Source organism: Chlorocebus sabaeus, chromosome 21 (assembly GCF_047675955.1).
Source record: "Chlorocebus sabaeus isolate Y175 chromosome 21, mChlSab1.0.hap1, whole genome shotgun sequence".
NCBI lineage: Eukaryota > Metazoa > Chordata > Mammalia > Primates > Cercopithecidae > Chlorocebus > Chlorocebus sabaeus.
In genome coordinates, this window is record NC_132924.1 from 6,264,741 (window position 1) to 6,287,341 (window position 22,601).

At 45.5% G+C, this 22,601-nt stretch overlaps 2 protein-coding genes across 5 annotated transcripts in view; one reads left to right on the forward strand and one right to left on the reverse strand.

The window, feature by feature from the left end:
* The window catches only part of VOPP1 (VOPP1 WW domain binding protein), a 127,910-nt gene that overhangs the window by 1,596 nt on the left and 103,713 nt on the right, over positions 1-22,601 (forward strand). The gene's annotated exons all lie outside the window — the stretch shown is intronic.
* Positions 12,832-13,651, reverse strand: LOC103226051 (small ribosomal subunit protein eS10-like). Its single transcript, XM_037988310.2, has one exon. It carries the CDS (start codon positions 13,397-13,399, stop codon positions 12,902-12,904), a length of 498 nt encoding a protein of 165 aa, XP_037844238.1. The 5' UTR covers positions 13,400-13,651; the 3' UTR covers positions 12,832-12,901.

Here is a 22,601-nt window from a genome sequence, read left to right on the forward strand (position 1 = left end):
CAGGCTGGAGTGCTATGGCGTGATCTTGGCTCACTGCAACCTCCGCCTCCTGGGTTCAAGCTATTTTCCTGCTTCAGCCTCCCCGGTCGCGGGGACTACAGGCGCCCACCACCATGCGCGGCTAATTTTTGTATTTTTAGTATAGATGGGATTTTGTCATGTTGGTCAGGCTGGTCTCAAACTCCTGACCTCAGGTGATCTGCCCGCCTCAGCCTCCCAAAGTGCTGGGATTACAGGGTGAGCCACCGCGCCCGGCCCTGCAATCTTTTTTAATCAGCACTTGATTAAATTATTTAGCATTTCTTTCATTCTAGTTTGTGCCACCCATGTCTCCCAAACCTTCTGTCTCAGTGGTTCTGTGCCCTATGTGTAGCCTAGACTGCCTCAGTGACTCCATTCTTTCTAAAATAGCTGTTTCGTTGCATAGGAATGCATCATCTTAATAGGAGTTCAGATCATGTCTGCAAAGTTGAAACGACCTTAAAGGCAGAAGTGTAATGTAAAACTGAAACCTAAATGCTTAATACAGTCAAATACTATTTGATTGGCCAGTTTTGTTTCAGAGGGGACTGTGTGATGTCACCCACTTTGACATGATGATTATCCTGAGTACCACCACTTTGTGCTGGAGAGGTGTCTCTCTGAGGAGTTAAGGAGATTTCTTCATCATTCATCACATGAAATTTCATGTATGAGATTTATATTTGAGATTTTTTCATCTCCGATGGGGTGCTCTGATGAGTACCTGTGATGCTTCTGAAGTCCTGACTCACATACGTGGATGTGCAGTCGCAGGTGTGGAGCATGTGCCATGGCAAATGGCTGTCTTCAGGTTGAGTGCATAAAAGGAACCCAGGGAGCTATTTGGTGGCTTCTGGCTTCTGACTGCTGGCCGCAACCTGGGACATTTGTCTTCGTTCCTTTGTTCTGCCTGAGCTGGTTTCAGTGTATAAATTTGCAATGTGGTTGATCATAAACTACTTGAAATTAAGGGGTGGGCTTGTGGCAGTGGTGACTCTGTTCCCACCCCCAGCACCCTGTCCCTAGCTAGCACCATCCAGAATCTCACGTGCACCGGGGTTTGTGTTAGTGAGGGGTGCTTGAGTAGGAAGGGCAATCCAAAGACTGTTTTGAGAAGGGCTTTCCTTCCCTGCCTCACCATCCCTTTATAGAAATTTACTTACCTGTTAGGCATAGAACTGCATATTTATTTTTGCTTAGCAAACATTCATAGAGTGCTCCAGGGTAGCCAGGCACTGTTCTATAAATGTTACACATGTTATCTCATTAATCCTCCTAGCAATTACTTTTATCTTCGTTTTTGTTTCAAATGGGAAGTGAACACTTAACACTGCTGTTAAGTGTGAGAGCTTAAGATGCTAACCTGGGCAGTGTGGTTCCAGTGTGTACCCCGCTGCGATGCTCTGCTTCCTCTGCCATCTGCGCATACAGGAACATGTTAGGAATTTGCATGCTTTACATCCGGAGGGCAGTGGTGGCCCTGGAAAGTGTATTCCCCTTAGAAACTCAGTCACCCTTCCTTAGAAAGACAATGTGATTCAGCCTACAAACGGTGACACTTTGAAGAGTGAAATCGGATGTTGTTAAGAACTGTGCCTGGACAGTGGCCATCACCAGGACTCTGAGAAACCCTGGTTGTGTTCCCCTCCTGAAGCCCAGGCAGGGCTTCAGGGAGGAACCGGCAGCAGCTGACAGCACCATTCCTCCCCTAGGGAGGCTTCTTGGAAGCTCATTACTGGACTGACCTTTCTTTTCTGTTAACTCAGAGTTTCCTATGAATTATATGCACAGCCAGTAAGGGCCCTGATTTTATCTCCCTCTCCCCTGTTGCTCTGTGCCAGCTGGTTATAATCCAGGGACCCAGGCCACGAATGTGGCAGATTGTCAAGGGGGACTAAGATTAGGGAACCTCAGAGGCCTTTTTGGTTCATAAAATGCTAAGGTTCTATGCTTCTGTTCTGCCGGCTGGCTGAAGTGAGGTCCTGCAAACAGTCCTTATAAGAAGAGTGAAAGTACTAAACTGTCTCCTAGTAGCCCTGCTAAAGTAATTCCTAGTGGCCTTCAGGCAGTAACTCCTTAGAAACTAAAAGGGGAAAAAAAGGTTTTAAAACTGACTACACTTCAGTTGAATCCCGGGAGTAATGAGCATGTGCACCTCCCCAGGGCTTTTTGTTATGTGCTTTGTTTTCTAGATATTGTCACTGCATTCTCTTTCTAGAGGTTTGGTTGTTGACACTTTTGAAATCTACTTAGTATTTGTTTGAAGGGCTCTGTTCTTATTGAAGTAAGCCCAGAAATGAGTAGTATATACTACTTAGTGTAAAATTCACCAATACCAGTGCCCCCGTGCCTCTGCTTCCAAGGAGATAGACTCATTTTAGTGAAGGGACTGATCTCATTATCTTTCTGATCTTTCCCAGGAACCAAGAACTGGAAACGCTTAAGCCAGGTTGCCTTGTGCTTCAATACTGTTAGGTAAAAGAACAGTTCTTGGACTAGAAAAAGGAACAGTTTTCAGGCCGGGCGCGGTGGCTCACGCCTGTAACCCCAGCACTTTGGGAGGCTGAGGTGGGCAGATCATGAGGTCAGGAGATGGAGACCATCCTGGCTAACTTGGTGAAACCCCGTCTCTACTAAAAATACAAAAAATTAGCCAGGCGTGGTGGCGGGCACCAGTAGTCCCAGCTACTCAGGAGGCTGAGGCAGGAGAATGGCGAGAACCTGGGAGGCGGAGCTTGCAGTGAGCTGAGATGGCGCCACTGCACTCCAGCCTGAGTGACAGAGCGAGACTCTGTCTCAAAAAAAAAAAAAAAAAGGAACGTTTGTTTCTTAGAGAGGGTTGCAAAGTGGACATTATCTTTGAACTAGGGAAAAATAATAAGATTACTGAGTATTTTTCTGAAGTTCTGTGTATTTTGATGCCTGGGAGTCTGGGAATTAGAACCGAGTTCTGTTTAAGAGTATTTTTTGTCTCTTGCCAAATGTCTTTTGTGCCCTGGAATTCCAACAAATGTGGCAGTCCCTGGCTGCCAGTTTCCTGAAATAAACCTTTCAGCCCTCCCACTCTTAGAGTTTTTAGAAACCGAGCAACATGCAATTTGAATGAAAAGAATCCTGCAGGGAGTTTACTGTCTCTGGAAGCTCCACTGGAGGCCAGGTGGTCATGGGTGAGAAGTGGCAGCAATAAATGAACTGGCTGGCAAGAGCTCTGCTCGGAAGTGGGGAAAGCCTGGGTCCAGGTGTCTGAGGAGGGCTGTGGGCATTGGGCCCAGACCTGGGCTTTCCTTGGTCTTTGCTTTCTTTTTGGGCACAGCTATAAAGGCTAACTGGGGGGTAAATGACTTAGAAATATACGGCAAGGATAGGATTAGGCTAGTGCTCACTTGATTAGCTCCGCAGAGCAAGGACATTTCCTAGAACTCACTCTATCATGTCCTCTTGATGAAGCTTCTCAGATGTCAGCTTCTCAGTGAGGTCTGTCTTGACCACCCTATTGAATATTTCTTCTCAGTTCTCTTCCTAGTCTACCTTACTCTGACCAGTATCCTCCTTTTCCCACAACTATCTTTAAAATATGACAGAATTTACTTTCTACCATGTAAGCAACTTAGGGGCAAAGGTTTTGCTCTGATTTATTGTTTGACGATATATCCTTAGCTCCTGGAACCATGCCTGCCACAGAGCAGGGACTCGATGGAGACTTGAATGAGTAAAGCGGTCAGTGGTCAGGGCGCTGTGGGCAGGAGCGGAGTAGATGGGCAGTGGGAAAAGAAGAGGCAGTTGATTAGGGACTGGAGGGCAGCAGAGCACCTCTAGTGATGGAAACCCACGGTGTCTTAAGACAAAGAATCAACTTTTGGGGCAACTTCAGTTGTTCAAGTTTTCTGTAATATTGAGGGGAAATGACAGTATTTTCAGCCTGGTCCTAGGTCTGCACTCATGGGCTTTTCAGAAATATCACAATGACAGGCCCTCAGTCTTCTAACACAGCTGTGTGGTCCCCTTTTGTGTGTGTGTTCTTCTCCAGGCCTCACCTTCTGTTGTTTCAAAACGTGGTTTTGAATCATCTCATCATCCTCATAGCTGCAGTTTGAAAATTTTGGACTAGATGGTGATGAGGATGTCTTCAATATCTGAAAATGATTGGACCTGGAAAAAGGACACTTAGCCATTAATCCATGTGAATCAGGGATCAACATTTCCTAGTCAAAGTGGAAAAAAGTTTGGTTGGGACTTTATTTTGAAAAAAAAAAAAAAGATCAAATTATAAACATAAAAGTTAATTTCATCCTGAGTCCTCATTTTATTTTATTTCAAATCTATTTATTTATTTAGAGACATGGTCTCCCTCTGTCGCCCAGGCTGGCATGCAGTGGCGCAATCTCGGCTCACTGCAACCTCTACCTTCTGGGTTCAAGCGATTCTCCTGCCTCAACCTCCTGAGTAGCTGGAATTACAGGTGCACAGTACCACAGCCCAGCTAATTTTTGTATTTTTTTTTTTTTTCTCTTTGGTAGAGATGGGGTTTCACTGTATTGGTCAGGTGCTGAGTACTCATTTTAGAATGATGAGTCCATTTTGGGGGGATGGTGTAATTTTCCTGACAAAATTCTTTGATGCACGTAGGACAGTCTTCCCTTGATGTTGGACTTCAGTGGCATGATCATAGCGAAAAATTTTTTCCCCAGAATTAGTTGCGCTAGTCTGGAAACTCCCACCACCCCCATCTCCAGCTTCTCTTTGTCCTTTTTATTCATATCATTCTCCTTTGGGCACCTTTTGGTTCATATTAAATGGCTTGACTGCCAGATCTTTTGTCACTTTCATTGGCTTCAGGAGCTGCTGCACCTTTGTGAGGTCTGCAGGGCCTGTTTGCTGTCTGTGTCTGCTATTTGGGTTGCACTCTCCTGTGATCTTGGGATCGGAGATTGGTTATGCTGCCACACTGTTAAGTGGGCTGGGGTGAATCCAGTGTTGCTTGTGGTTTGTCCTGAAACCTTTGGTTTCCCTCCAGTTCCTCCCCATTGGCACTTACTTGAACAATAGGAAGTTCTGTTCTGTGGGTGTGGTCTGACTGGCAGCATCAGAACCTTTGGCCCTTGACATTAAGCAGATAAAATGATACTAGTGTGTCCTCCCACCTCCACCCCTGCAGCCAAGAGATTCACCCTGAGTTTGCAGTGAGACTGAAATCTTTTTAACATGTGCTGCTTGCTAACCCACTACATCTCTCAATGGTTGTAGAGCTGTTTATTATTTTTTTAAATCCTAAATTGAGGACTTTACATTGGTTCCAATTTCACATTACTTGATTCATCTCATCTACTTAAGTCAGTCAACATCTGGTCTGAACACTATTTTTTAAAATCCAGTGTTCTGTATTGTTTTGTACCATGGACTGATTTGATTATTATACTCCTGTTGGTTTTATCCAACTGATACAAACATGTTGAACAAAGCAGAGTCAAGTACAGAAATCTTTTCTGGGTGGAGAAGGATGACTGAGATTTTGACTTGGAGAGGAAAGATATCCTTACTTTTAAAAAGTCAGAGTTTAATTTTAAATGCTGATTTTGAAGTGCTTGATGATCTGTCCTTGGTGAAAAGAGATCCAACAAATGAGAGTCTAGAATGTGGGAGCAGGGTGTCTAAATGCGAAGGTGATCTGCACTCAGATACTGTGGAGCAGTAGAGAAGAGACCTTGCAGAAGGCCATCAGATTCGATAATCGGCAAACAGTGACTTTCCCTTGTCAGGGTTAAAGAATCAAATGGTCAGTGAAGACAGGGAGGCAGTGACTAATACATATATGTATATATAAATAAAATTTCAGGAAGTGTAGCTATATACTTCAAAACTGTCAACAGGAGAACAATGTCCTCAGACCAGAACAAAGAGATATTATCCTGTAAATCAGGTTTGAAATCGATCAGTTGCTTGCTTCAAGTATAGGGCATATCTGGTGGTCGTTAGGAGTCACGGTTGGATAGTGCCATGACTGTGTATTACAGAATCTCAGCTCCTTCTGAGTTGCCTGGAAGTCTTTGAAAAACTAACCTCCCACTGATGTTCACCTGTAAAGAGAAATCCCTCAGTGTTGCTGGAGGCCTTTTGGACGATTCCCTACTTGGTCTGGAACTCGTGGCCCAGAGTGGATTAACAGAATACTTACGTTGTCAGTCATTCCCACGCAAGTTTCCTGTGCCCAGGTGGCTGCACACCTGTGGACAGGAGGGAGGGTTTCCTTATCCTGTCGATTAAAAAGTGTGTTTGCTTGTTAGTATCTGTGACTAGATTAAGAAAAAACTTTGTCATAAGCGTCTACAACAAGGGAAAGCAAGATTGTGATTATGATCATAGTTGGCTCTTAATTTCTGCCCTAAGTAAGATTAAAAAAAAAAAAAAGGGTCCATACCCATCTCTTCTCCTAGGATGGTTGAGCAGCTACTCAGGTGACAGCTTGACTATTTTTTTTTTTTTTTTGAGATGGAGTCTCACTAGCTTGACTTTTAATACTGGGAGGAAAGATGAGTGAAACTCTTTAGCTCTTTAGTTGGCCTCATTCTCTTGTTTTGTGAGCTGAATGTCATCAAGGGCCAAAACGTGGTATTCTGGAGTGGGTGGGGACAGATCCTAAACCCTTATGGGGAGCAGGGAGAAGAGGAGAGCCAGAGTGAGAGAGAGAGAGAGAGAGAGAGAGAGAGAGAGAGAGAGTGTTGATGAGATTATTATTGAAGAATGTACTAGTTCCTAGTTCCTCCTGCTTCCCTTTAGTTGGAGAGAAAAGAAGCCAGGCCTGCGGAAGCTGTGAAGCCAGGTCCCTATAGCCTAAGGGCAGCTGTGTAAAACAACATCGGGTTCCCTTAGATTAAATCTCTGCAATCTCTGTTCTCTGTTGCTCTCAGAATAACTTCCAAACACTGTTTTTCCACCTTAGAATTTCTTCAGGAATTCTCCTTTCTTTCCTCTCAAATTGAGCAGCTTTCTCTAGCTCAAAAGTTGTCAAAATTTTGGCTCTTATACTCTCTTACGCAATTTTCAAAAACTATATACCCTCTCATATAATTTTAAGTGGAACATACAGGTTAAGCAACCCTAATCTGAAGTTCCAAAATCCTAAGTGTTGCAAAATCTGAAACTTTTTGAGCGCCAATGTGACGCTACAGGTGGGAAATTTCACACCTGACCTTATGTGACAGATCACAGCCAAAGCATTGTTTCATGCACACAGTTATTAAAAATATTGTATAGAATTATCTTCAGGCTATATGTGTAAGGTATATATGAACATAAATGAATTTCATCTTTAGACTTGGGTCCCGTCCCCAAGATATTTCACTGTGTATTTGCGAATGTTCCAAAATCCAAAGAAATGCAGAATCCAAAACACTTCTGGTCCCAGGCGTCTCAGGTAAGGGATACTCAACCTGTGTGATCTTGTTTATCGTAGATTTTAAATAGATTTGATTTCTCATGTATTGTAAACATTGTTAAAAATTAAACTATAACATCACTTTTTTAATGTGTTCAGTGGAATCTAAATACCATTAGCAATTTGATACTGATTATCATTTTTTTAAAAATATGCAAAGAATCTTCTCTAATGGTTGCAAATATAGCATTCCTTTTTAGATTTTCTATTTTCCCTATAGAATTTTCTTCTAATGAAATATATTTATGCTTGAAAGTCTATTTTTGATCTGTCATTTTTTGTAACAAAATGTGTATCCAAATTAATTTTCAAAATATTTCCTCAGATATACCTCCAAAAAATTTAAAAATGACTAATTGATTTATCATTTTTATTGCACATTTGATTGACACTGTTCTTGTTTTACCAATTGAATATTATTAAACATAAACAGTAAAATTTACTGGAAATAAATTTCCGAGTGAGATGGACGAGGATGTTTCAAGTTAGGGCATGTATAACTGATGGAAGTGGAAAAAGTTTCATGTTGAACTTCCGAGTGATGTGCCCAAAGCGCATAGTAATCTACAATTAGGTCATCTTTCAATTTAATTGAAAGCAAAGAATTTGAAACCAGTTGAGATGCAAGGCGTGCGTTGACAAAAATTCTCCCCTTGACCAGGCTTTGGTTAGGATCCTCTGAGCCCTCTTCTCACTAGGCCTCCACCTTGCCCTCTGTGTCTGTCCTCAGTGGAGCTCAGTTTCAGCAAGAGTCCTGCCAAGTCATCCCCTCACCCTTAATATCTCATCACCTTAGGCTGTCTTCAGCAAGAATTCCTCCTTACTTCTACCCATCATGCCTCTCCTCTTAGCAATTTTGTATCCATTGACCCCCTCGCTCTGCTCCTTGGCTGTGAATTCACACTCATTTTGGTTGTATTTGGAGTTGAGCACAGTTTCGCTTCTGTGCTGTGATAGATTAACCCCTATTGCAATAGTCTTGAATAAAGCCTTACCATTTTGGTAAGTGTCAGAACAATTTCTCTTTAATAATGTCACTGCCAGTATTTTCAGTGGCCTTAGATTGGTACCTTAGAGAGTTTTTAGTTCTGGACCAGCACATCCCAGTAAGACTAGAAATGGGAGGGAGGTGTGCCTTTCTTTGTAAAAGGGGAGAAGGGTGACTGTAAATGGGGAATTAGCACTGTCACTTGACCAGCATCTGGACCAGGGCCTGTGTCTCAGGCAGTCAGCTTTAGGAAAGCAGACCCGTGGAGGTTAAGATTTGGAATTCGAGTCCTTTAGCAGTATTGAGGAGCGCCCTTGGAAAGCTTTCAGTGTCTACAGAGACTTCCTTGCCATTCCCAGCTTTGGCTGTACATTAGAATGAGGTAGGGAGTTTTGAACGATTACCTGCACCTGGAGCCTAGGCATCTTTATTTTTTAACAGATGAACATTGCTTCTGATGCATAGATGAGGATCAGAAGTCTTCCTCCAGCCCAGCAGACTGAACTGACTGCTGTGGGTCCTGAAGGCACCATACTTTCACTTCCTGTTTTCCCATCCCTTTGACCTTGCCGTTTCAACCCCCACCATAATTGAAGACCCTCAGGTGGTATCATGGAAGGCTATTCTGATTGTGCACTCAGGTATGAGTTAAGTGCCTGACTTGGGCAAGCTATTCCCTGGGCAAGCACTCCCACGTGCTCTGAGCTCAGATACTGTAATTGCCTGTCTTTTTTTTTTTTTTTTTTTGGGCGGTGGGATGGGGGCGGGTCTGTGAATTCTTTTTTTTTTTTTTTTTTTGAGATGGAGTTTTGCTCTGTCTCCCAGGCTGGAGTGCAGTTGCACGATCTTGGCTCACTGCAACCTCCGCCTCCCAGTTTCAAGTGATTCTCCTGCCTCAGCCTCCCGAGTAGCTGGAACTACAGGTGCCCACCACCACACCCGGTTAATTTTTGTATTTTTAGTAGAGACGGGGTTTCACTATTTTGGCCAGACTGGTCTTGAACTCCTGACCTTGTGATCCGCTTGCCTCGGCCTCCCAAAGTGCTGGGATTACAGACGTGAGCCACCATGCCCGTCCTGGTCTGTGAATTCTTTAGACCTTAAGCTCCTAGAGGACCTGTCTGTTCCAGAAGGGTTTGACACAGTGAGGGGGATGGGATTGGGAGCTTGGGTGTAGAGGTTAGCCTTAGGAAGGGGAGTGGGGGTGTAAGGAAGGAGGTAAGGAGGTCATCAAGAGGGAAGGTGCATATAGACTTGAAGTTCAGTGGGGAAAGGTTGGCGACCCAGGTGGGATGTCAGGAACTTTGCATTGAAGTAAGCCACAGAGGTAAGCTGGGAAGGACCTGGGCCTCCAGGTCATAGTGAAGGTCGCACAGCGATTGTGGTGAGGGCCCTGGGAAGCAGCGATTCTGCATCTTCTAATTTCTCTCATGCTTCTGTCTCTCTCTATCACTGTAAAGACTCTTGAGATTACATTGGGCCCACCTGAATTACCCAGCATAATCTCCTCATTGTAAGATCCTTAACGGTAATCACGTCTGCAAAGCCCCTTTTGCCACCTAAGGTGACATTCCCAGGTTTGGTGGATTAGGATGATGACATCTTTGTGGGCAGGAGGTGGCATTAGTTTGCTTGCCACGAGGTTGGAAAAAATATTGCTTAAAATAGATTTTATAGTGAAATCACTTGTAAAGGCTTTTTTGTTTTCGTTTGTTGTTTGAGACAGAGTCTCACTCTTTTGCCCAGGCCGGAGTGCAGTGGCATGATCTCAGCTCACTACAACCTCTGCCTCCCAGGTTCAAGTGATTCTTCCACCTCAGCCTCCTAAGTAGCGGGGACTACAGGCATGTGCCATCATCCCCAACTAATTTTTGTATTTTTAGTGGAGACAGGGTTTCACAATGTTGGCCAGGCTGGTCTGGAACTCCCGACCTCAGGTGATCCACCCGCTGCGGCCTCGTGCACTGTTGGGATTACAGGCATAACCCACCGTGCCTGGCCAGTAAAGGTTTTTATACTCCATTGCCACATTCTGAGGTTCTTCTGTGGGGCTGACATGGGTGTTGGAATGAGTGAGAACTTGCCGGTTCCACTGCATGTGCCCTGGGTTGGGATGGAGTCATTAACATAGGTTGCAGGTCTGTTTTATGCTTTGAGTTCTTGATAGAATGACACAGGAAAAATATGTGTTGGTTTTATTAATAGCTGGTCACCCCAGTGGAAGCTGAGATTCACCTCTGACTTTCTGAATTGCATGAGAAGATAAATTGCAGATAGGGAGAAGGCTTTGTCTCATAATGAGAGCCTTGGACAGATTGAGATCACAGGTTACTTGATACAATTGATACTTTTATCACTTCCTGGCAGAAAAGGAGCAGGACTTCAAAATCAGGACATCTGGGCCCTGGTGAGCTGAGCCAGGCATTAGAGTCCTTCCACTGTGGTGGCCTGTTGGTCGGCCCAGTGGCAGACGGTCAGCTCTGGGGCAGCGGCTGCTCTCAGGGGCTTGCTAATGGGCAGTGCTCACGTTCCTCCGTAAGATGGGAAGGGTAGGCATCCTAATTAGGAGTCTCTGGTCTCTTTCCGAGTGTCAGCATGACCGAGTGATGTATTCAGAGAATCTGCCAAGAGTGGAAGTGGATTTATTTAGTGATGATTGTCACCACTAGTATCAGTACCGTTTTTAACTCCCACCCTGTTTATCAGAATTCAGTTGTATGTATGGTTCTTCTTTTGATGGATGGCTCAGGATCCCATTGAAGCCATCAGTCCAGAGGATGAGGGACCAGACTAAAACGCCCTGGACACTTAGTGGCTTACATATAGCTAAGTTCTTTGCAAAGCTTTGGGCACACATAAAATTAATACAATTATGTCTTCAGAAGGAAATGCCGGATGGTATTAAACTTCTCAGTGAGGCTGTCTTGTCACTAACCTTGAACACTGACCTTTCCTTTGCTTTCTTCTTTGGTTTTTAGCAACTCTGCATTGTTACTGCTGAAAAGGTCTCAGAACACTAAACTAGCTCTTTGTCAGTCAGCTTTACTAATGATGCCAGGGTTTGGTGTTCACTGGGCAGCCATGCTGTGTTTGAGGCTGTGTGTGGTCTGAAGTTTTTACTATGTCTTTTGGGTCTTTGTCTGCAAGGAGCCTGGGGTGGGACATGGATGGATGGGTGGGTGGATCTGGGAGGTGAAGAGACTTCACAGTACCTGACACAGCACAGTAGCCTCTGGACAGGGAAGCCTGGGCTCTCTGGAGGCTGAGCAGAGATGGTTGGAATGCATTAGCAGCGTGTTTCTGGGGTGGCAGGTCCTCTCCCTGATCAAATCATCATCTGTCACCCTTGCAGGTGTGCACCCCTGAACAAGTAAGCAGGTGAGAAACACATTATTTGTATGAGTTTTCATTTAGTTGTCTGAGGGAAGTTTAAAGAACATTTTAAAAATAGGAAGGATATTCTTTTTCTTAAAATTCAGCATTCTTTTGTATTTAATTTTTTTGACGTACAACAAGCTGCACATAATTAATGTATACAACTTGATGAGTTTGGAGATAAGTATGTACCCATGAAACCACCTCCACAAGTTATGCATAAGCCTCTAAAAGTTTCCTCCTGCCCTCTGGTTATTATTATTATTATTGTGTGTGATAAGGTCTACCCCTCAGCAGATTTCTAAGTACACAGTAGAGTAGTGTTAACTGCAGGACCTTTGTGGCACAGCAGCCCTCTAGGACTCACTGATTTGCATAACTGAAACTTTGTCCTTTTTGACAAACACCTTATTTCCCCTCCTCCCAACCCCACGCAACACCATTCCACTCTCTATTGAAGGATTTTCTCGTCTGTCTCCACTTACAATGCCCCACAGAGTACTTATTAAACTGCATATTGATTAGAACGTCTTTGGCCCTAGTGATAGGAAACCCAATTCAAATAGTGCACACTTGGAGGAAGTTTATTATTTGGCATGGTTAGGAGTCCTCCTGTTGGAGTCCCCGGACCTGGGTTGTTCAGAGGCTCTGCACACCCTCGCATTTGCACCTTCCATTCTGCCATTCTCTGGGGTCGGTCCTGCCCTTGTGGTCACGTGTAGGTTGCAGCAGCTCCTCATAAAATGCAAATCAGTCAGCATTCAATATGTCTTTCTTATGTATGTGTTTTGTTCTCTCGTGGCTGGTCAGTGTTACTTGGCCCCTTCCTTTTCCCATCCCCACAATATTCCAATATTTTCTAATGGGGCACTCATTTTGGGTGGGGTTGGTGTTAGATGGGTCCTGAAGAATCGGTATTTTCAGGTTGTGAAGCCAGTGATTGAAATATGAACAGACGTAGGAGCCTTCTTGCTAGCATATGGGTTTTTTTAAGTTCTTTTTTTTTTTTAAACATCTGTTTGACTTTTTTTTTTTTTTTTTTTTGGGCTGTAAGTTTATTCAATGCAAAATAATCGTCTTCAATTTTACTGAGGTGGCTGACCACGTCCACGACCAAATCCGCCTCTAAACTGGAATTCGGTTGCTGACCCAGCCCCAGCCTCGGCTTTCTTGTCGGCACCAGGTGGCACAGCACTCCGTCTGTAGGTATCTCTGTCAGCTTCCGCTCTTGTGAGTCTCGCAGGTCGCTCACCCTCCAGACCTTTAGGCCGAGGCCTGCCAGTCTCTGGACAGCTACGGCGTAGGGTGGCAGGCACAATCTCCGGGGGCAGATGAAGGTAATCACGGAGGTACTGGATACCCTCATTGGCAAGGTACCAGTAGAAACGTCTCCAGGCAAACTGTTCCTTCACGTAGCCTCGGGATTTGAGAGACTGCATGGCCTTCATGACATGAAGGTTGGGCACATTCTTGTCTGCCAGCTCCGGGTGCTTAGGCATGTGGACCTCCTTCTTGGCCACCATGATTCCCTCCTTAAAAAGGAGTTCGTAAATGGCAATCCGGTTCTTCTTAGGCATCAACATCTCGGCGGCTGCAGGGTCGGGGGCCGGGGCTGGAAAGGCTGACTATTTTTTTAAACTTTCCAACCTTATTTTATTTCTCTAGATGATGGTGGCAGTGTGATAAGCAGCACTTAGCAGGTGCTTGCCGTATGACAGCATTGTTGTAAGCACATGGCGTTTAATCTGTGAAGCCGTCCCACCCCTGCCCCCGGCTCCGTGCTGCCCTCCTGTCCATTTTGCAGATGAGTGGACTATGGCTCAGGAGACTGGGGCTTTCTCAAGATTTTCTGTAGTCGGACCTAGCATTCAAACCTCAGCAGATTGACTTGCCAACCTACAATAATGAAAGGGGTCAGAATCTGATTTGAAGAGCATTTAAATAAGTGCAAAGTGTGAGGTAGGCCACTCAGAAACACCAACTCCAGAGAAATGGAGTCAGTTTTCTGAAGTAGGAAGTGAAGGCTTCATTTATGTGGGCGGAGACGGGAGTTTTTAGCAGGATTACATTATTCGTACAAGGTTGGTATGTATGTTATAGCAATTTAATTGACTATAGGTGGTGTTTCTTTTTGGGGAGGGGATGTTTAACATTTTCTTAACAGAAGGTGTAATAGTCCTGGGTTTTTTTTCTTTTTTTTTTTTTTTTTTTTTTTTTTTTGAGACGGAGTCTCGCTCCGTCGCCCAGGCTGGAGTGCAGTGGCGCAATCTCGGCTCACTGCAAGCTCCGCCTCCCGGGTTCACGCCATTCTCCTGCCTCAGCCTCCCGAGTAGCTGGGACTACAGGCGCCCGCCACTGCGCCCAGCTAATTTTTTTCTATTTTTTAGTAGAGACGAGGTTTCACCATGGTCTCGATCTCCTGACCTTGTGATCCGCCCGCCTCGGCCTCCCAAAGTGCTGGGATTACAGGCGTGAGCCACCGCGCCCGGCCAGTCCTGGGTTTTTTTTCATCTGGTCTAAGCGAAGCAGGGCAATGGTGGGGGAGTTAATCTATAGCAGGGGTCATTAATTCAGAGGGCAGGAGGCTTTTGACCCTGACCTGGTTTAATTCTCTTTAGCCAATGTACAGAACAAGAAAAAGAAGAAAATGAGAAACATAAATTGTAACCGTATGGGACTCAGATCACAGTTGCATTTCTCTCAAAGCTTGAAGTGTTTTGGGGGGTTTCCAACAGCTTTTAGGTTGGTTTGTTTTCACAGACTTCAGAGTGTGTTCTTAAGGGCCCCAATGTGTAAAGTTTATATAATCATAGCATTTTCCTCTTTGAGGTTCCATCATGGCCTGTGCCGGAGGGAGTTCCTGTTGCTGTTCACGTTATGCATTTTGGTTATTAAGAGACTGAGAAACTCAATCATGTTATCCTAAGTAATGTGTCTTTATTACAAATAGGATGTGGAAATTTGGAAGATGAGAATTTTGGCTCATGGAATCCAGAAGCGGATGAACAGGTCTATGAACTGGAAGGTGGCTTAGGAAGGAACTGGCAAGGCTCACTTTGTGGCCTTGAGACCTGGTGGAGTGAGTCAGGGTCATTGTCCTGCTGGGCTGAGCTCCTGCCTCTCCCACCTCCTCCTGCCTTGCTAGGTAGCCTGCAGTCGCCCAGCCCTTTGTGGCAGGCTGGACTCAGGAGGTCTCAGAGGAAGCTCAGCAGGTGGCTGGGAGAGAGCAGAGGCTGCCATTAGGGGCAGTAGGTGAGTGCAGCAGCTTTCTGCTTCATACACTGAGTGCTCGGGGCCCCACATAGGTAAGCAGCAGAGGGGCTTCCAGCACACACCCATGTTCTTATTATCATATACAGGTTATTAGAGAGGGGAAATCTACAGGGAAACAACACATGGAAAAGAAAACAAGTGAGTTTTGCTGATGGCTATTGGGGTTATTCATTAGTTTATATTTATTTGTTCTGTGCTGTGTTCAGCAGAGCTCACTGAAGGGAGTCCAGCATAAGCAGTCTCTGTGATACTGCAGTCCCCGAAAGGCTTTTGTAAGCAGGAACTATGTAAGCAAAATTTAGTTTATTGTTTCAAAATTCTCATAAAGAATTATGTTCCCAGCAGAGCCTCCTGCTGTGTGGTAATTGATGACTGCTACCATATTTAATAATAATGAGGTGTGCACTAGTGAAATGAAGAGGAGCCTATGCCCGAGGAGCTCTAATACTTAGGAAAAGGAAAAGGGCTGCTTCGAACAATACCGTGGACCCAAATGGCACGACTGCTGAGAGCTGGATCTTACCTGGCAGCTAAAATGTGCCGTGCAGTGTCCTAGTGGTTACCCCCACTGTGTCCCTCACGGTAGCCCTGGAAGCTACGTGTTGCCGCTCATTTTACAGATGCACAAAGTGAGGGCGAGAAGTTAAGGGATTTAGCAAAGGTCGTCTGTGCAGTGAAAACAGGCGGTAGTTGTTCTTTCCAGCTTTCACATGTGAGGAAACAGCAGTGCTAAAAGTGAGCGTTTGTCGTGCAGTCTGCTTCCCTGGGGCCAACGATTGAGCTGGGGGTGGTCGGGAGGCACAGGAGGGCAAGCTGTCCATGCAGAGCACCCTCCCTCCCCTGTCCCTTCCGCCTTCAGGGTTGGGTCCCCGTCCTGTGCTTTGCTTCCGTCTCTCCTTTTCCCTCCTCTACTTCTCCAAGTTCTACAGGCGGATTGGAAATTTATTTTAAGACTGGTTCCTTTTTAAAAGTATATTTCTCTATGTAACTTAAGTTTCTGATGGATTTTTCTTTTGGCCTAGAGGCATGATTCAGTGTAGTGGTTTAATTTGTAAACAGCATCTTTCACCTGATTTTCTCCTTCTTGAGATGCAGCAAAAAGCAGCCACCTCGGTAGCTTTCCTTCTCTATTCCCAGACCCTCATCTCAGCCTCAGATGCTGATGTCTCCTGGGCTTGGGTGAGGTCTTCCTTCTCTCCTCATTCTGTGAAAAATCCTGGGGAATCTCATCTACATCTAAATCTTCAATGACAGTTGTTTATATGAATGTCTTTTCTGGCCCAAGAATTCCCTGCTGAGCTCCAGCCCCTGTCGACCCAGTTGTCTAACAGAGACCTCCTCCAGGGTGGCCTGGAGGCCTCAGACACTGTATCTCAAGCAGAGCTCACCCTTTCCCTAAAGCTCTGCCCATTGGTTCTGTGTCAGTCTGTGGCACCACCACCCATCCAGGACAGTGCTCCAGAAACCCACCATGCCTGCGTCCTCTGCAACCCAAGTTCTGTGATTTTTTTTTTTACTCCTTAAAGGTTCTAGAATGTGCCTCTCCCAGGCCCTGTTTTCTGTATTCCTGACTCAGTTCAGGCCATTTTCTTCATGGATAGTCCTTGGGATGTTTCTCCTCCATTCTGCCCATGTGAGCTTTCGAAACCTTTGTCTGATCTGTTACTTTTCTTCTTGAAATCCACTAATGGTGCCCTATTGGCCTATGGGAAAAATTCCAGTCACCCTCAAGTTAGTTCCCAGTGCTCTTCAGTGCCTTGTGAGATCCTGAATGGAACGAGATAGAGCTGCCCTCTCCCGACCTTGGCAACTCCACAGCCCTTGCCCTGAACCAGGTGCTGTATTAGAAAAGGAGGCAGCAGGCATCACACATGTGTAACCTTGTTTCATTTTAGGATTGACCAGCCACTTGAAAAGTTTTAGAGCCTATCTCTCAATAAGAGATAAAACTCTTATTGGCATACCTCTCTGTCTCTCTCCTTTACCAGTAATCACAATTTTGGATAAGCTTGTGCATTTTTGCAACCGTGAAGGATGGTAAGGAAAGAGGTCTAATGTGGTGAGTCTTGAGCAGGGCAGGTAGCAGCTACAGCTGCCAAGATGGATCCCTCCAGGACATGCCTTCCTCAGCGTGGTCTTTGTAAACGTGTCCCCTGAGTTGTGCAGTGCAAACCTGTGCGGCTGAACAGGAGAGACTTGGGAGCAGCCCTGCTGTGCGGCTGCAGTCTGAAAGGAAATGAGGCCTGGTTGGTAAGCCTAGGAAGAGGGTGAGTGTCTGTGTGTGTGTGTGTGTGTATAGAGTGGCGGGGAAGGGAGCACAGAGATATCAGGGGAGCTAGGGCTTGAAGATGGAGCTCTTTTTCTGAGATGTGATGGAAGGAAGCAGTCGTGGTGTGTGTGTGGTGGGGGTGGGGTGGGGTTGCAGGGATTGAGGCCAGGGAGTGGCGGCTTCTGGAAGGGTTGAGAAAAGTATTTACTTTTGACCCCCAATTTGTATCATTGGTTTCGTTAAGGGATATAGTTAAACCAAAACCAGAACTGTTAGGCCTAGATCTATAATCTAAATACTATTTATTTTATGGTAAATGGGTTGGAGTTTACAGCCAAGCCTAGTGACCTTTGGGTCTTATAGGAAAACAGCCCGTTGCTCCCCAGACTAGTCTTTTTACTTTCCTCACTGTGGGAAGCAGGCCCCTTGAAGAGGTTTTTACTGGTGACTCCTCCCAAGTACTGCAAAAGTAGAAATGAAACTGTATCCCCAATAAAATCCTGTTAGGTGTTGAAACTGTTAGGAGCTACATTAAAAACTGTCTCCCACAAATTCCCTTTTTGAAAAACCAAATTCATGAATCTAAAATATAAAAATAGCCTGTATAACAGATGAACTGCAGCTCCTTTCCAACAATGCCTCCTGCTAGGGCAACACATATATTACAAATGAGATTATGAGATATAATTAACTCATCTGCCTATACTGTTGCTCTTTGTTTCCAAGTTTATTTTAGGAAGATTGACAGTCATAATTATATTGTCAAGCATTTGTCATTTTTGCTGTAGCGACAACACTGAAACCCAGACAAAAAGCTCCCACCTGACTTTGATTGGAATGGTGCAGCGGACAGATTTCAGTTGCATGTCTTTTCCTAAAGTGCCTTAGCATTTGTCAGCAATTTGCAGCTAGCAGCATGTATAATTTTTTCTTTGGGTTCAAGAGTTTAGTCTGGGAGGAAATCCTGTCATGTTGCCATAGTGCTTCGTCACCTTTCTGGGTTGAGCACAGCTGAGTGACTCAGCCCATGGGAGGTCTCCCAGGAGAACAGGCTCCACTTGCTGCCTCCTCACTAGCTTCTGCGTGAACTCTGTGCCGGCAACCTGGCGAAGAGACTCCTGCCTTGGAGGGGCTGGGGCTTCAGGACCTGAGTGCCCCCTATTTTTGGAAGGCGGTGTCATGTGGTAGGAAAAGGGCAACTTTGGAGCCACGCAGACCTGGTTCCAGCACTTTCTTTTGAGGCATCAGTCACTTGGCATTTTCCTAGACTTCATTTGTCATCCTGGGAAAATCATGCTTGTGTTGCTGGGCATGTGTAAGCATGGAGATCCTATGTGAGTGTATAGGTCTGAAAAATAATGGGTGTCTAATAAGGGGTAGCTGGCATCCTTAGTATGTATCATCTGCTTTCTGATAGAGGCAGCCATTTGATTTAAGACAAAAATGGGAAACTATTTCCCTCCCCATTCCTATGAAGAGAACTGCATTTTATGATAGTCTGAGCTTCTTGAGAGAAGAGGCATTTTGTACAGAGGTTTTAAAATCAGCTAAATTACCTTCTTTTTGTCATTGCTATTTCTAAATCCAAAAGGTGCTTATATTTGTCCGTCTTACCCAGTCCCTCAGTGGACTGGCTTGCCCATGCAGTGCATGTTAATAACTAGCGGAGGCACAGACCTCGACCCTTGTAGGCCCACCACTTCCTTTTCCACAGGGTCACTGGTCCCTGACCTGGCTAACCTGTCTCTGAGGGCTTTCCCTGCACCTCTACACTTTGTCAACACCTTTTTTTTTTTTTTTTTTTTTTTGGACACAGTCTCACTCTTGTTGCCCAGACTGGAGGCTCACTGCAACCTGTGCCTCCCGAGTTCAAGCGATTCTCATGCCTCAGCACCCCAGGTAGCTGCGACTGTAGGCGTGCGCCACCATGCCTGGCTAATTCCTGGATAATTTTTGTATTTTTAGTAGAGACGGGGATTCACCGTGTTGGCCAGGCTGGTCTCAAACTCCTGACCTCAAGTGATTCATCCGCCTGGGCCTCCCAAAGTGCTGGGATTACAGGCGTGAGCCACCCCACCCAGCCTTCAGCATGTATTTTGTATTTGATAATTTCCTCCTTCAGAGTTTTTCTGCTTTTCCTCCCACTGCGTGTGGGATGAAAGAGAGGCCCTCTTCCTCCACCTCAGCCCTGACAGGTCACCGTGTTGAACCCTTCCCCACTTGGAGTTTCTTTCCCTTTTTCCTAAGGAAAGGGGGCAAAACAAGGTGACCTATTCCATTTCTAGAAATGGAATAACTAGACCAGAGCTTATTGACAGAGTTCCTGAGGGAAAGAAACACCAAGCGTTTGTGCATTTAATCCTTTGCATCTGATGGGAGAATTGACTTTCAAGGCATGCTTTGGGGAGCACTCAGAACCCGATTTTGAAGGGAAAGCATTTTGTGCTGTTTCAGCCCCGTGGGATGTATTTGCCAGCACAGGTGAGTGGTGTGCACATGGAGTTCTGGTGCTCCATGTTCTAACACTCCAGGACATTACTTTGATGTCAGTGAAAACTTCGTTGACTCTAGGAGCGATGAAACAGCAGCAAGCACGGCAAATAGGTTTATTTCACGTGAAGCCTCGCTCGTCTTACTGGTAGCGACAGCCCGGAGTGCCTTGCTGTAGAGAAGTCTGGAAAAATGCAGTGGCTGATGAGGGAAGTTATGTCTGGGTGGATGGTAGGGCTCGTGGTTCGTTGTTTTCTCTGCATAACAGGAAGATAATTTGCCAACCCAACTGGAGTACTCAGCATCTTCATGCTGTCATGTGTCCCTTTGCCTGTCACCATGCCCTTCCGTCTTCTAGGGCTGTCCTCACTGCCTGTCTCTCAGTTCTCATTTTAGATACAGCCTTCTCCAGGAAGCCTGCCCTGATTCGTTCAAGCGAATGTAGTCTCTGACTCTAAAATTTCATTATTTTATTATGAAAATAAGCCTAATGCATTCTAATTGTGGAATAATTGAAAAGTAGAAAAATATATAGACATGAAAACAGATCATGTTTTCTTTCCTTCCAGCCATTTTCTGTGCAGTTTTCATACACTGGTTGTTAACATATACCCAATCGTGCATCCTCCTGTCATGAGCACTTCCATTCCATTAAAAAATACCCATGGCCGGGCGCGGTGGCTCAAGCCTGTAATCCCAGCACTTTGGGAGGCTGAGACGGGTGGATCACGAGGTCAGGAGATCAAGACCATCCTGGCTAACCCGGTGAAGAAACCCCGTCTCTACTAAAAAATACAAAAAGAAATCTAGCCGGGCGAGGTGGCGGGCGCCTGTACTCCCAGCTACTCGGGAGGCTGAGGCAGGAGAATGGCGTGAACCCGGGAGGCAGAGCTTGCAGTGAGCTGAGATCCGGCCACTGCACTCCAGCCTGGGCGACAGAGCGAGACTCCGCCTCAAAAAAAAAAAAAAAAAAAACCCATCAGCCCGTTAGCGACTGAATACTTTGCCATAGGGCTAATGATGGACTCGTGAGTGCTCCTGACATTGAATATTTAACTTGTTCCCATTTTTGTATGTTGTAAGAATGCTGAAATGAACATCTTTGTACATTTTGGACTTTTTTAAAGGATGGATTTCTAGAAATAAAATGACTAGACCAGAGCTTACTGACAGATTTAAAGACATCTGATATATCTTTCCAGACAGTAAACTTTCAGAAAGCTTTTTTTCAAACCAAATTTATATTCCCTCCAGTAGTGTACGAGACCATGGGGTTAAACATTCTATCATTGCTTCTTAGGGCAAAAATAAGTGTTCCCTGTGTTACCAGGTTTGGATCTTCGCCCTTATTTATGTGCACTTAGGTACATTTGTTTACAATCTGTGTTGGCAGATTTTCTCTGCAGAGGGTGGCACCTGCCAGACTGCAGCATCTAGTGGCTGCTGTTGGGCTGGTGTCGCACCCTTGGCTTTTATGGCAGCCTTATTGCTATGCCAGGAAGTGGATTCTGCCAGGAGTCCTTGGACTGATGCAGTGAAGAAAATGCTGTTCCCTCTCCCAGGCGCTGGCATTGCCAGGGCCCTCCCTTGTTCTGGGGAGTAGCACCTGTGCACAGCTCTGCAGTTCCCATGGCCCGGCCCGTGGTGGCACTCAGGCTATCATGCTGAGGAGAGGCCTGGCTCATGATATGGATGACCAGGGACTGTTGGTTTTCCTGGTCAATGTAGGCAGTCTCTGCAGTGACCATGATGGGGGTGTGGGTGGGAAAAAGTCTTTTTCCAAGCAAGATCTGAGAGCACCACTCATGGAGGAGGGGAGCAATGGCATTTTAATATGTGGGATTTTTGTAAAGGGGGATATCTTGCAGAATGTGTGCATACTTTCTTGTCTGGAAAGAAGGAGGTGTTCTTTGTGTAAGTGGATGTGTGCCTGGAGTGTACTGTTTGGGGAAAGGAAGTAGATGAGCTTCTGCTCATTGCAGGTGCTTCTTCCGCTTGTTTCTATTCCCAGGGTAACTGCCCAGGTCCCAAGGTACACGACTGGTCGCACTGCAGAGTGTCTGCCAGTGTGTCCCGCCCCTGCCGACCACCTGCAGCAGACAGCTGGATATGGAGCAGAGCCTTTTTTTGAGAGTGGAGAAAGGGAAAAGGTCTCTGTAGAAGATTGAGGTCTATTTTAGTCCCATTTGCAGAAGCAATGTTTCAGGGTCACTTGATTCTTCAGCTTTTGTCCAGACTCCAGACTGGCTACGGATTTGGGGATCTTAAGAGAAATTAAGCCATGGGCCGGTGCATGTGCCATCAGTCTGCCTGGTCCAAGGGAGTCTGTGTGCCTGATTGTGAGGGCCACTTGCCCTGAGTGAAGGGCAGATTATTGGGAGGCTTAGACCCCTTGTTCATCTTTTTGCCCATGACTGTCTATGTAAATGGCCCTTGGATTTGGGAGCTTCGATGCTTTCAGTGTTTTGAAGTGGTTTGTGATAAACTGGTGCTATCTCCCCTGTCAAACCTTTAGGTAATTTAGGGTGCATTTGGAGTACCTGGTCTCTAGCTGCCTGGACTGCCCATTGTCTGTTGGCAAACCTCTTGGAAGTGGTGTTTTCACTTCTAGGCACGCTCCTACCCCTGTGTTTAAATCTCCCAACTTCCATGCCTCATAGGTAGGTCTGTCCTCAGGCCCCATGCCTCCAGATGACCAGTCTCACTGTGGTCACCCTGGGCTCTTCCTAGATACAAATGATGATAAAACAACA